General features: G+C 41.0%; 1 protein-coding gene across 1 annotated transcript in view; it reads left to right on the top strand.

Moving 5' to 3' along the window:
• LOC122250308 (hemicentin-1) overlaps positions 1-12,257 on the top strand; it is a 143,750-nt gene extending 131,493 nt beyond the window's left edge. Inside the window, 17 exon segments of the mRNA XM_086531864.1 lie at positions 884-1,057; positions 1,888-2,026; positions 2,245-2,376; positions 3,013-3,190; positions 3,414-3,649; positions 3,904-4,035; positions 5,137-5,256; positions 6,010-6,129; positions 6,315-6,446; positions 6,669-6,797; positions 7,527-7,649; positions 8,063-8,236; positions 8,848-8,967; positions 9,872-9,998; positions 10,853-11,049; positions 11,514-11,595; positions 11,740-12,257. Coding sequence (XP_086387990.1) covers positions 884-1,057; positions 1,888-2,026; positions 2,245-2,376; positions 3,013-3,190; positions 3,414-3,649; positions 3,904-4,035; positions 5,137-5,256; positions 6,010-6,129; positions 6,315-6,446; positions 6,669-6,797; positions 7,527-7,649; positions 8,063-8,236; positions 8,848-8,967; positions 9,872-9,998; positions 10,853-11,049; positions 11,514-11,595; positions 11,740-11,839 — 2,415 coding nt within the window. The 3' untranslated portion in view covers positions 11,840-12,257.
• Positions 12,258-12,500: the final 243 nt, after the last annotated feature.

Below are 12,500 nucleotides of genomic sequence, written 5' to 3'. Positions count from 1 at the left end.
TAACTGTTCAGTATTAAGTCGTCCATCGTGTTGCTATTGTCATCCTTTGCTCTTTTTTGAAAATATTGAACATGTTGCTTTCATGTTTTGACTTTATCGCATACTGTTGTTTATATACGATAGGATGTAGAGGGACCATTGTATTTTTTTCACTCATCTTTATATATTTATATGTATATGTATTCTTTTTATCTTCCTTTTTCCTATCGATTCTATCCTTATTCACTCACTTCCTTCGCTATCTCTAATCTAATTACCGAACTCACTTCTATACTCATGTTCACATCGACTCATTCCCCTCTGCTTACATCATATATCCATCTATCTATCCACCTCTCCCTCCACCTCCCTTCCATCACATCGACCCATTCCCCTCTACCTTCATCATATATCCATCTATCTATCCACCTCTCCCTCCACCTCCCTTCCATCACATCGACCCATTCCCCTCTACCTTCATCATATATCCATCTATCTATCCACCTCTCCCTCCACCTCCCTTCCATCACATCGACCCATTCCCCTCTACCTTCATCATATATCCATCTATCTATCCACCTCTCCCTCCACCTTCCCTTCCATCACATCGACCCATTCCCCTCTACCTTCATCATATATCCATCTATCTATCCACCTCTCCCTCCACCTCCCTTCCATCACATCGACCCATTCCCCTCTACCTTCATCATATATCCATCTATCTATCCACCTCTCCCTCCACCTCCCTTCCATCACATCGACCCATTCCCCTCTACCTTCATCATATATCCATCTATCTATCCACCTCTCCCTCCACCTCCCTTCCATCACATCGACCCATTCCCCTCTACCTTCATCATATAGCCATCTCTCTATCCACCTCTCCCTCCACCTTCCCTTCCAGACATCCTCCTGCGAAGGAGACACGTGCGAGGTCCTACCCACTCTGGCCAAGGGCACCGTCATGGGGGAGCTTAACGGCGAGGACCTGGGTATCGTGTCCCTCCTGTCGAACGTGAGCACTTTGGGCATGCAGCGCTCCGTCACCACGAGGGTCACTCCGCTCATACCCAAGCACGTAAGGATGCATTCCTCCTCCGACTGCTCTTTGGTGGTTTGGTTGCGTAGGTGTATATCTGTCTAGCTGCCTGTCTGTTTGTCTAGCTGTCTGTCTGTAGGTCTATCTATGTCTCTATACACACAGACAGACATGTGTATGCACACTGTTGCACAGCGCACACGCATACAACACACACACACAGATATATCATGTATATATATATATATATATATATATATATATATATATATATATATATATATATATATATATGATATATCTGTGTATACATACCATATATATATATAAATATATATATATATATATATATATATATATATATATATTGTTTTACATATATATATATATATATATATATATATATATATATATATATATATATATATATATATATATATATGATATATCTGTTTGTATATATATATATATATATATATATTATATATATATATATATATATATATATATATATATATGTATGTATATATGTATATATGATATATATGTATATATATATATATATATTATATATTATATATATATATATATATATATATATATATATTATACATATACATTATATAATATATATAATATATATATTATATATATTTCCCGATATATATATATATTGCAATATATATATTATATTTGTATTACGCTGTATGACGAGCAAGCATGGGTTATATTGGATCTGCAATATTTATATTTAAGGCGTAATCCCTCCAAACGCACAGAAACGTAACTCGTGCATGATTTTTCCTCGTCCATTTCCTCGCATAATCTTCAATTCTGTATCTTGATTATTTCCTCTCGCTTCTCTCAAGGCCACGTGGCTGACCCCGTTGCTGGCCGTGGCGTCCCCTGTGTACTGGACATCCGCTTACGAGGTCAACGGCGCGGCGAACGGACACTCTCTCACCAAGGGCTTCTTCCGGAGAGAGGCACACGTAGCCTTCGCCACAGGTGTGTGTGTGTGTGTGTGTGTGGGGGGGGGGGTGATGAGGTTGCGGGTGCGGAAGGATGAAGGTGGGTGTGGGGGAACGGGTGGTTGGGTAGGGGTGTGTGTGTGTATGTGTGTATGTGTGTGTGTTGTGTGTGTGTGTGTGTGTGTGTGCTTGCGTGTGTCCGTGCGTGTGTTCTTCGCTCAACAAACCAAAGCCTAACCCCTTCATTGCCCACAGGCGAGACCGTAGACATGACCCACGTGGTGCGAGGGGTGGACGCCACCGGGGCCTTGCTGGTCGACGTGCAAGTGACAGGGCGCGTGCCTTATCTCCCCCCTGGCTCGCTCATCACACTCCAGCCCTACAATGGTATGTCCGTGAGACTAGCCTTACGTGTGTGTGTTTGTGTATGTGTGTGTGTCTTTTTTGTCATTTGATAGATAGACATTTAGATGCAGACATTGTCTATTTTTGTTTGGAAAGGCATATGTCATTATTGATACTGATTTTTATGAATATCATCGTTCTTGTTGTTACTGCGATTGTTGTTGAGTTTACAACTATTATTACTGTAAATATCTTTGCAATCATAATTAAGGTATTACATTATTTATCTATCTGCTAGAGCACGTTAGATTTGGCAGTCTTCTTGGTAATCTATCTACTGCAAGATATAAAAAAGTAAAGAGTATTATGGTATAACGATTGACGCATTCTTAGCATTAGACCATTGTGACTGAACGCGTCTAGCATATATCAACTATACATTGATCATAAACATGAGATATTCGGCAAATTGATTAATTAATATATAGCCATTTCTTATAATCACACCACGTATATCAACCCGGTCGATCCCACGTGATAAGTGGTTCAAACCTCTTGCTGTATCAAGCACATTCCCTCTCATCCTACCAAGATTACGTGATGTCTTTGGTTCCTTATATTTGGCCATTGAAGTACCTTCCCCCTTCCCCTGACCCCCCCCCCCTGTCTTCTTCTCAGAGGACTACGTGCAGACTGGAGGTGGCTCAGTGTTTGCTACATCCACTCGCACCTTCACTCTGGACGGCTACCACCTACCTTACGCTTGGAACCAGACTATATCCTACGATGCTGAGCTGGGACTCCAACCGTACCTCGTGCAGACCCTTCATGCTGCTGGTCTAGGGTCTTCGTATAGGTATGGGTCTTATTGAAGTGGGTTGGTTGGGTTTCGTTCGTGTTTCGTTTGGTTTTGGAAGGGATGAGGCTGATGGTCTTTGGGGATAAGATTAATATTCGTTTGTGTTCTCTTACGGATTTTTTTTTTTTTTTTTTTTTACATATTTCATTGGCTATGTAATATTAAGGAATTCTTGGAGTGAGGGAGCTTGTCTAATTCCCGGAGTTGTTTCCCGCGGCAGGACGAGTCAAGCCGAGTTGGACGTGGTGGTGTCAGCGTCCATCACGCCGGCGTCGAACAGCGGCACTTGTCCCTCCGGCTTCACCCTGGAGCCGACGGGCCCTTACTGCCGCGACAACGACGAGTGCCTCGCGTCCACGAGCCGCTGTTCCCACGGCTGCACGAACACCGTCGGCAGCTACTCCTGCGACTGCAACCCTGGCTACACCCTCGGCCCCGATGGTTACACGTGCCAAGGTCCCTAGCTAGATTGCATCATGTTATGCTGTGCTATATGAATAGATATGTGCTTGTTTGTCAAGTGTCGTTTGGCGTTATTTAACGATGAGTATACACTGTAAACCGTAATAATAAAACCTGTATATAACATAAATCCTGACCCATGTAGAGCTATGAATATTATCTGATAATACTTTATTACGAACCAAGTACATGTCAGAAGCACATATATTACAAAATAACCCCAATGTGCCCATTAACACCTAACACAGATGTCGACGAGTGTTCAATGGCAGGCGTTTGTGGACCACTGGAGAACTGTGCCAACACGCCTGGTTCTTACACCTGCACGTACAACTGCCGCCCTGGACTCAAGAGGACTGCCTCGGGTACATCCTGTGAAGGTAATGGTCACTAAGTGTCATCAAGCATTTCTTCGTCTGAATCTGCAGTATGTAGGTACTTATATACGACGTAAGAATGCAGTACGGCAGTACTATTGCTCTCTCTTTCTCTCTCTCTCTCTCTCTCTCTCTCTCTCTCTCTCTCTGTCTTTCTCTCTCTTCTCTCTCTCTCTTTCTCCGACACTCCTCACACCACCCCCCCCTCCACCACCCACACATCACTCTCCTCTCTCTCTCTCTCACATCATCTCACACTCTCTGCCACTCACACTCTCTCTCACTCTCTTTCGCATCTCTCATCTCATCTTATCTCTCTATGCATCTACACAGGTCTCTCTTTAACTATCCGATACACACTACACAACACACGAAACAAACACACACAATCACACACACACGTACACAAACACACATACACACATACACTACAACACTAACACAACAACACACAACCACACACACACACACACACACACACAAACACACAAACACAAACAACCCACAAATACATTATTTCTAAACAGACGTTACATTCTATACACCTATTATGAAACAAGTACCATTTCCACACTAACACTCAACAGTCCCTCTCAAGGCTGTGCTCCAAATCATTAATAATCTCATGACCTGAGAAGTAAACCAACTTCCCAAAATATATTTATTTCTAAAAAACATTATTAAACCTCATATGAACAAGACTAACCTCACAAAACACACTTATTTCTAAACGCCATTCTTTAAACCTCTTATGAGCAAGACCAACCTCGCAAATACACTTATTTCTAAACGCCATTCTTAAACCTCTTATGAACAAGACCAACCTCACAAAACACACTTATTTCTAAACACCATTCTTTAAACCTCATATGAACAAGACCAACCTCACAAAACACACTTATTTCTAAACGCCATTCTTTAAACCTCATATGAAAAAGACCAACCTCACAAAACACACTTATTTCTAAAGCCATTCTTTAAACCTCATATGAACAAGACCAACCTCACAAAACACACTTATTTCTAAACGCCATTCTTTAAACCTCATATAAACTAAACCAACCCGCCCAAAATCCGTTTATTCCCTGCCTCTCCCTCCTTCAGACATCAACGAATGCACAGAGACGCCGGGCGTGTGCGACCAGACGTGCCTCAACCTCATCGGGGGATACCGCTGCGACTGCCGAAGGGGATTCAGACTAGTAGGGCAAAGTCGCTGCGTCGGTAAGATCCTGCGAGAGTATGATGAGACTTTGGATTGTGTAAGAAAGAATATTGCAAGCAATAGGAACGAAAGGGGAGTCGGCTTAGGTTTTCGTTCTTTAATGGGGCGAGAGGGGGGTGGGGTGTAGTTATTTTGTCTGTGTGTGTAAGGGAGGGAGGGAGAGGGAGGGAGGGAGGGAGGGAGAGGGAGGGAGGGAGGGAGGGAGAGAGGGAGAGGGAGGGAGGGAGGGAGAGAGGGAGGGAGAGGAAGGGAGAAAGGGAGGGAGAGAGAGGAAGGGAGGGAGAGGGAGGGAGAGAGAGAGAGGGAGAGGAGAGAGGGAGGGAGGGGGGGAGAGGGAGAGAGGGGAAGGGAGGGAGAGGGAGGGAGGGAGAGAGGGAGAGAGAGAGAGAGTGGAGAGGAGAGAGAGAGGATAGAGGGAGAGGAGAGAGGGAGGGAGAGAGAGGGAGAGGAGGGGAGGGGAGGAGAGAGGAAGGGGGAGAGAGGGAGGGGAGAGAGGGTAGAGGGAGGGGGAGGGAGAGAGGAGAGGGAGAGGAGAGAGGAGAGAGAGAGAGAGGGGGAAGAAGAGAGAGGGGGAAGGAGAGAGAGAAGGAGAGAGAAAGAGAGAGAGAAAGAGAGAGGGAGAGAGAGAGAAAGAAAGAGAGAGAGATAGAGAGAGAGAGAGAGAGATTAAGAGACAGAACATAAGACTGAGAGGCAAAAGAGAGACAGAAACCTAACACGTCATCTAACACGTCGTTCTTCTTCTCCGCCAGACATAGACGAGTGTTCGCAGTTCCGGTCGCCGTGCACGCATGGCTGCGAGAACACAGTCGGTTCTTTCCGGTGTTCTTGCCCCAAAGGTCACATGCTCTTGCCCAATGGTCGCTGCAAAGGTAAGGTCACACGATGGTCTCTTATTGCAACAGGTTTTTCTATAGTTTTGATAAGTGAATTCATTATTCCAATATTAAAAATGGTTAGATGATTATTCTATTTTATCAATCAATGATATTGTAAAATTTGACAAAGTACAAAGGAATAGCTAAAGTAATATATATATATTTTTTTTTCGTTCCAGATATCAACGAGTGTGCAACATATCAACACGATTGTCTCGAGGAGCAAGAGTGTCGTAACACAGAGGGATCCTACATATGCATAACACACTGTCCGAATGGTCTTACGAACGCTGACAACGGCACGTGTAAAGGTGAGTATGTGTTTTATTTAGAGTTTTTTAGTTATAAGGCTTCGAGGAAAAAAAACCCACAAACAACAAAGTTAAAGAAAACACTGTTAAAAGAACATTTATAGTCGACTGGATATATTCACTCACTGATGTCTATCTCATTGGCCTTTCGACTTAAATATATATGAAGTATCCGTTTAATGTGACGTAAATTACATACATGTATTTATTTCTTCGTTACAGACATAGATGAGTGTGCTGAACAGGTATCAGGATGCCACTTCACGCAGACGTGTTCAAATACTTGGGGTTCTTACCACTGTTCTTGTCCTCGTGGCTTCAGTTCTTCAGGACCGGGACAACCTTGTTTGGGTTCGTATCTTTTCGACATTTGAATGTTGCTTAATTGTGATAGCATAATGATGTAAAACGTATATGTAGATTTGTAACGTTTTAGCTTCATCGAAGTGATGCAACATAGAGTTCACAATACAGGTCGAACTATCAGCATCCTTTTATAACACATTCTAGGTTTATAGACAATTCCTTTGTGTGTTGAAGAGTCAGAACGAGCTTTTACAGATTATCCACGTATTCAAATAATGAAAATGTTGCAGAGGTGAAAATGTTGAAAAGTTTGGATACTGTTTCTTTTATCAAGCTATGACAGACTAATATTGTCACTTTGTAAAGCCTTCTGGAGTGTATCATGTTCGAGCCCTTGTCAGGAAGGTCAAAAAGTTATATTTCTAAAGTGAGTCTGATTTTTATTTTTTACCGCCACGTGATTTGGAGCAAAAGAAACATCAAAATATTACATTTAATACATACTATTATAATCTTTAATGAAAATCAGTCAGAATTATTTTATGAAATATTTTTCGACTGGAAAAAAACCCAAAGAATTAAAGTAGAGGAACATCTGAATGCTGATTCATCATAATAAAAAAAAAAAGAGAGAAAAAAAAAAAAATTGTCTTCATCAACTTCAGTCACAATAGACCGACATGTACAAAATCCCTCATTCTCATTCCACTGACCATCACATTCACCATACCTCACATTATCCCTCTGGTGTTAAGCTGTTATTGTGTGGTGTAGATGTGAATGAGTGCCTGGCCACGCCCCCGCCGTGCAACTACCAGTGCCACAACCTCCGCGGATCCTATGAGTGCATTTGCGGGCCCGGTGAACAGCGGCTGCCCGACGGGAAATCCTGCGTTGGTGCGATACCCGAGTTCCTTCTGTTGTTTCAGGCGTCTTAGATTATGTCTTTAAGAAGATCATGTTTATGGAAAGCAACTCTGTAAACCTGCGCTAGAGTAAAGCTTAAGTAGTCTTGTATGGCTTTCTGAAGAAAAACAACAACATATATATATATAGTAGTTGGAACAAGGAGGTTAATACTCCAAGGTACTGAAGCCCTTTTTAAACTCATTTGAAATAGATGCGAGATGAGATGACGAGCTAGTATTGCTAATGTTCATGGAGTTAAGCTAAAAAAAAAGAGAGAGTCACTTTTGATTCACTTTCATCATACAAACAACCTACATTAAAAAAAAAAAAAAAAAAAAAAAAAAAAAAAAAACAGGAAAAAAAGGAAAACGCAATAGTTAGTTCTACCCGACGTCTTGCAGGGCTTCAGTACTTGGAGGATGACGGTGCCCACGTAGCTCTTCCGCCGCGTCGATCGAGGCTCCGTCCTGCCCCGGGCTATCCCACCTCTGAATTCCAGGAACGCCTCCTGCACTCCATCTACACCCGCAAGCACTGCCAGGAGGGCTTTGCGCTCGAGGAGAATGAGTGTAGAGGTAAAGTGTTCGTGGGTATAGAGGTAATGTGGACGTGAGTGTTGTGGTGAAAGGGACTTCAGTGCAAAAGTTGCGGTTATGTGCATGCTGGACTTTTTTTTTTTGCGAGTGTTTATTCAGTTGCGAAGGGATATAATGCGATTAATCTGCTTTATAAATAAGAGTTTTATGTATGGTTTCACACCTACACAATAAATGCGGAGAATAGGAGATGAATTTGCTTAATTGCTGACCGATGCTTCGTTAATAACTAAGTCAATAACAGCGGCTTGTCGGATAACTGCATAATCCTCTCAGTGCATTTAGCGCGATGCCAAATTTAACACGTAAATTGTTCGCATCGTTCTCGTTCTTATCTGATGCAGATGGTTTAAGGATTTCACTGCCAATTCATACTGTGTGCAGTTATTTATTTTTTTCATATTTATTGCTTTTCATCCGTTCGGGAATGACACGAAGCTACAACATCTGACACCTTGCCACGCATGTCATATCATTTAATCTTAATCATGTTGACTGCCAAACATTAAAAAAAAAAAAAAAAATAATGTAATCTGCGAATATCTTCTTCAAAGTATAATAAAAGTCAAGAAAAATAATCATTATTCCAGATGTCAACGAGTGCACACTGCCAGAGAGGTGCCAACACCGCTGCGAGAACACCATCGGAAGTTACATGTGTTTGTGTCCACCGGGTTATCGTCTGAATCCGAACAGAAGAACATGCGACGGTAAGTTTAGAATGCAAATGGTACGGTAAATCAAACAGAAACTTGTCTCAGTAAATTTGAAATGCAAACAGGTACGTAACCTAAATAGCAAAGGTGACAAGAATGGAAAGAGGTGCGGTAAATAAAACTATGTGAATAAGTCTATGTTTAGATTGTTTCGATCGTGTAGAAAAGGTGTTATTTAAACACATTATGGATTATGTGAATTATTCAATCCTACTCATGTTTGTTTTTTTAGATTATTGCTCATGTATTTGAAATTTATTACGTTTTCGTTTAAAGTTTTTCAGAGGGACCTATATTTTTTGCTTCACTTATCTAATGTATTTATTTACTTAATACCAACCTAGTATTTGAAGTGGTTACTGGGGCTTGACTTGTAATTTTTAGTAATGTCTAACTCATGTGTAATTTGATATGCATATAAGATTCTTTGATGTTTTTGCAGGGCCTTTGAGCTAGTTGGCCATCCAGTCAAATCCATTGTGGAATGGATAACAAAAAACAAAAACAAAAACAAAAAAAAAACAAAAAACAGCAAAGATCCTTCAACCTAATCAGTGTTATTTTTTTATTTTTTATTTTTTTTTATCATCAAGTAGTGTAATAACACGTTGAAGTAAGAATGCTTCGAATCAGCCAACTTGCACTAAGGTCTGTAGAATCAAACAAACGTATATTTCTATAATAGACCGGAAAGCAATCAAAATGTACGCTTAAACATGCATGCGAGTTAATAGATTACACTCTAGCCCCCCCCCCCTCCCCCGCCCCCCACCCCACCCCCTAGGCGCGGGGCCCAATTCGGAAGAATTATTCCAATTGGCTCAAGGCCGTCCCTGATACGAGGTCATCAATAGAACCTCGGATTATACACTTGCCTTTTTTTCCGAATTCTCGACAGACATCAACGAGTGCCGCGAGCAGGACGTGCAATGCGGTCGAGATCAACTCTGCTTCAACCTTCGCGGGTCGTACAAGTGTGTCTCCGCCCCATGCCCGCCCGAGTACCAGAGAGACCCAGCCACCGGGTACGCCCACAAGATATCTTATGCTTGCTGTATTCTCTTGTCTAGTCGTGTTACAGCTATCAGAGATTAGAATGCTATCGAATGATTTGTTTGATGCTAGCTGTAACCTCTTGAAGTGTTATTACAGGTATCTTAAATTCGAGTGATATCGAATAAAGAAATTGTTTGATGCTAGCTGTAACCTCTTGAAGTGTTATTACAGGTATCTTAAATTCGAGTGATATCGAATAAAGAAATTGTTTGATGCTAGCTGTAACCTCTTGAAGTGTTATTACAGGTATCTTAAATTCGCGTGATATCAAATAAAGAAATTGTTTGATGCTAGCTGTAACCTCTTGAAATCAAATAAAGAAATTGTTTGATGCTAGCTGTAACTCTTGAAGTGTTATTTTCACAGGTATCTTAAATTCGCGTGATAAGTGTCATTACAGGTATCTTAAATTCGAGTGATATCGAATAAAGAAAATGTTTGATCCTAGCTGTATTCTCTCATAGTGTTGTTGCAGTTATCTCAGATTCGAATATCAAATGATATATCTGATACTTACTGTATGCTCTCGTAGTTATATTACAGTCACCACAGATTCGAGTAACATCATGAGAGACAGATCATTGCAACATTCTGATTTATTTGACGATGCACAAATCACCGTCATAAACTGCCTGACAAAGATTCGAACCTCTGCTGCTCTAAAGCCTGAAACAGAGAGATTAGAGGTTCGATTCGTTGGCGAGGAAGTAAATCCCACATCTATATAAAGGCATTACGGCATCATCCCATCTTACCAACGATAGAAATAGAAATGATACGAATAATAATGGAATAATGGTAAAAAAAATACCCGTGTTTACAGCTCGTGTATCCTGGACTGTCGCTGGGGCAAATCCAGCTGTCCCCCTGGGGTGACCTATGCCCACATCCTGGCATTCAAGACGGCATCTCTACCGGCCGGCATCCAGGCCTACCAGGATTTGGTGCGCCTCATGGCTTACGACCAACATGGCAACATCGTCCCGCAGACGCTGTTCAGTATTATCGAGAACGAGACAGGTATGAGGCATCGTGGTTGTAGTGGTTTGGTGTTTATGTGTTTGTTCATTTGTCCATTCACTGATTTGTTTATCTGTTTATACAAGGTAGATAGTGTTATTAGGTATGATTTCTTTATTCATATACTGTTTTTTTATTATTATTATAACCCTCATTAGCATCATCATTATCTTTATCATTATCATTATCATTATCACCACCACCACCACCACCATCATCAGCAGCAGCAGTACCATCATCATCCTCACCACCACCATCACCACCACCATCATTATTATCATCATCATCATCGTCACCCATCATCATCCTCACCACCACCACCACCACCACCCACCACCATCATCACCACCACCATCATCATCACTACCACCACCCTTACAACATCATTTGTATATACATGTATATGTTGCAATTAACACTGATTCTCAAGACTTCGCTGACAGGTGTCAACCCTTCCCCTACAGGTGTCGCCTTCAGTATTCGCCTCGAGAATGGCAAAGGGATACTGAGAACACTGGATCCCCTTGCAGCAGGTCGGGAGTACAGGTCAGTATCACATATTTCAGGAAGTATGAACAAAAGTACAAAAGCGTTTTATGATTAGATGTGAAAATCTGATGTAATTGGGATTATTGCATCACCGTGACTGTATGTTTATTTATTTATTATTATTTTTTTTTTACATTGCAGGATGGTTGTGGAGGCTGTATCTTACGATGGAGTTGAGCACTTCATCAAATACTCAACCAGATTCATCATTTTCCTTCACATCTCACAATATCCATATTAAGCAAAGCACTGCAGTAATACTTAACAATAGTTAGCAGTAGTACTAATAACTGACACTCATTTTTTTTCTCTCTTTTAGTACTGATATGAGATGAGACTTATGATTAGTATTTATTTTAGTTTGTCCTAAAGCTTTTTTTTTTTCTTTCCGTACTGCAGTTCCCTGTATCTGCTGGTCAGAGTTAGCATTTAGGTCTTTGAGTTCGATGCTCAGTTACTCTTGACAAAATAGATTCAATGTGCAAATGAACACTGACAGAAAAACAAACAAACAAACTAAAGGAAGCTTATTCAGTGAATTCTTTACGTTGCCATAGCAACTCACAATGCCCATTTTTACATTTACTGAAGCATTTAATTCTGACCGGTTCATCGTACAGGAGAAACGTTAAAAAGGGTACTACATGCGTTTTTTTTTTTAAATAAAATGTGTATAAAAAGTGTTTTTGTTTCTTTGACTAGATTAAGAGATTGACAGTATTCCCCTCTAACATTCCAGGGTGTGGAGTTATCTCTTGTATGATCATAGTTACTGTATAAAGCCATTGAAAACGTTTCGAAACGTTTTTCACTCCAGCAGAAATTTACTTACAATGCAGATTTTTTTGTCATCGCCCTGTCTCTGTATTGTACTTGTCCCCTTATCATAATGTGAATTGTAT

Source organism: Penaeus japonicus, unplaced genomic scaffold, assembly GCF_977035675.1.
Source record: "Penaeus japonicus unplaced genomic scaffold, GWHDUDI00000001_assembly GWHDUDI00000036, whole genome shotgun sequence".
Lineage (NCBI taxonomy): Eukaryota > Metazoa > Arthropoda > Malacostraca > Decapoda > Penaeidae > Penaeus > Penaeus japonicus.
Note: the sequence above shows the minus strand (reverse complement) of the source record. Positions and strands in the feature narration are given on the sequence as shown.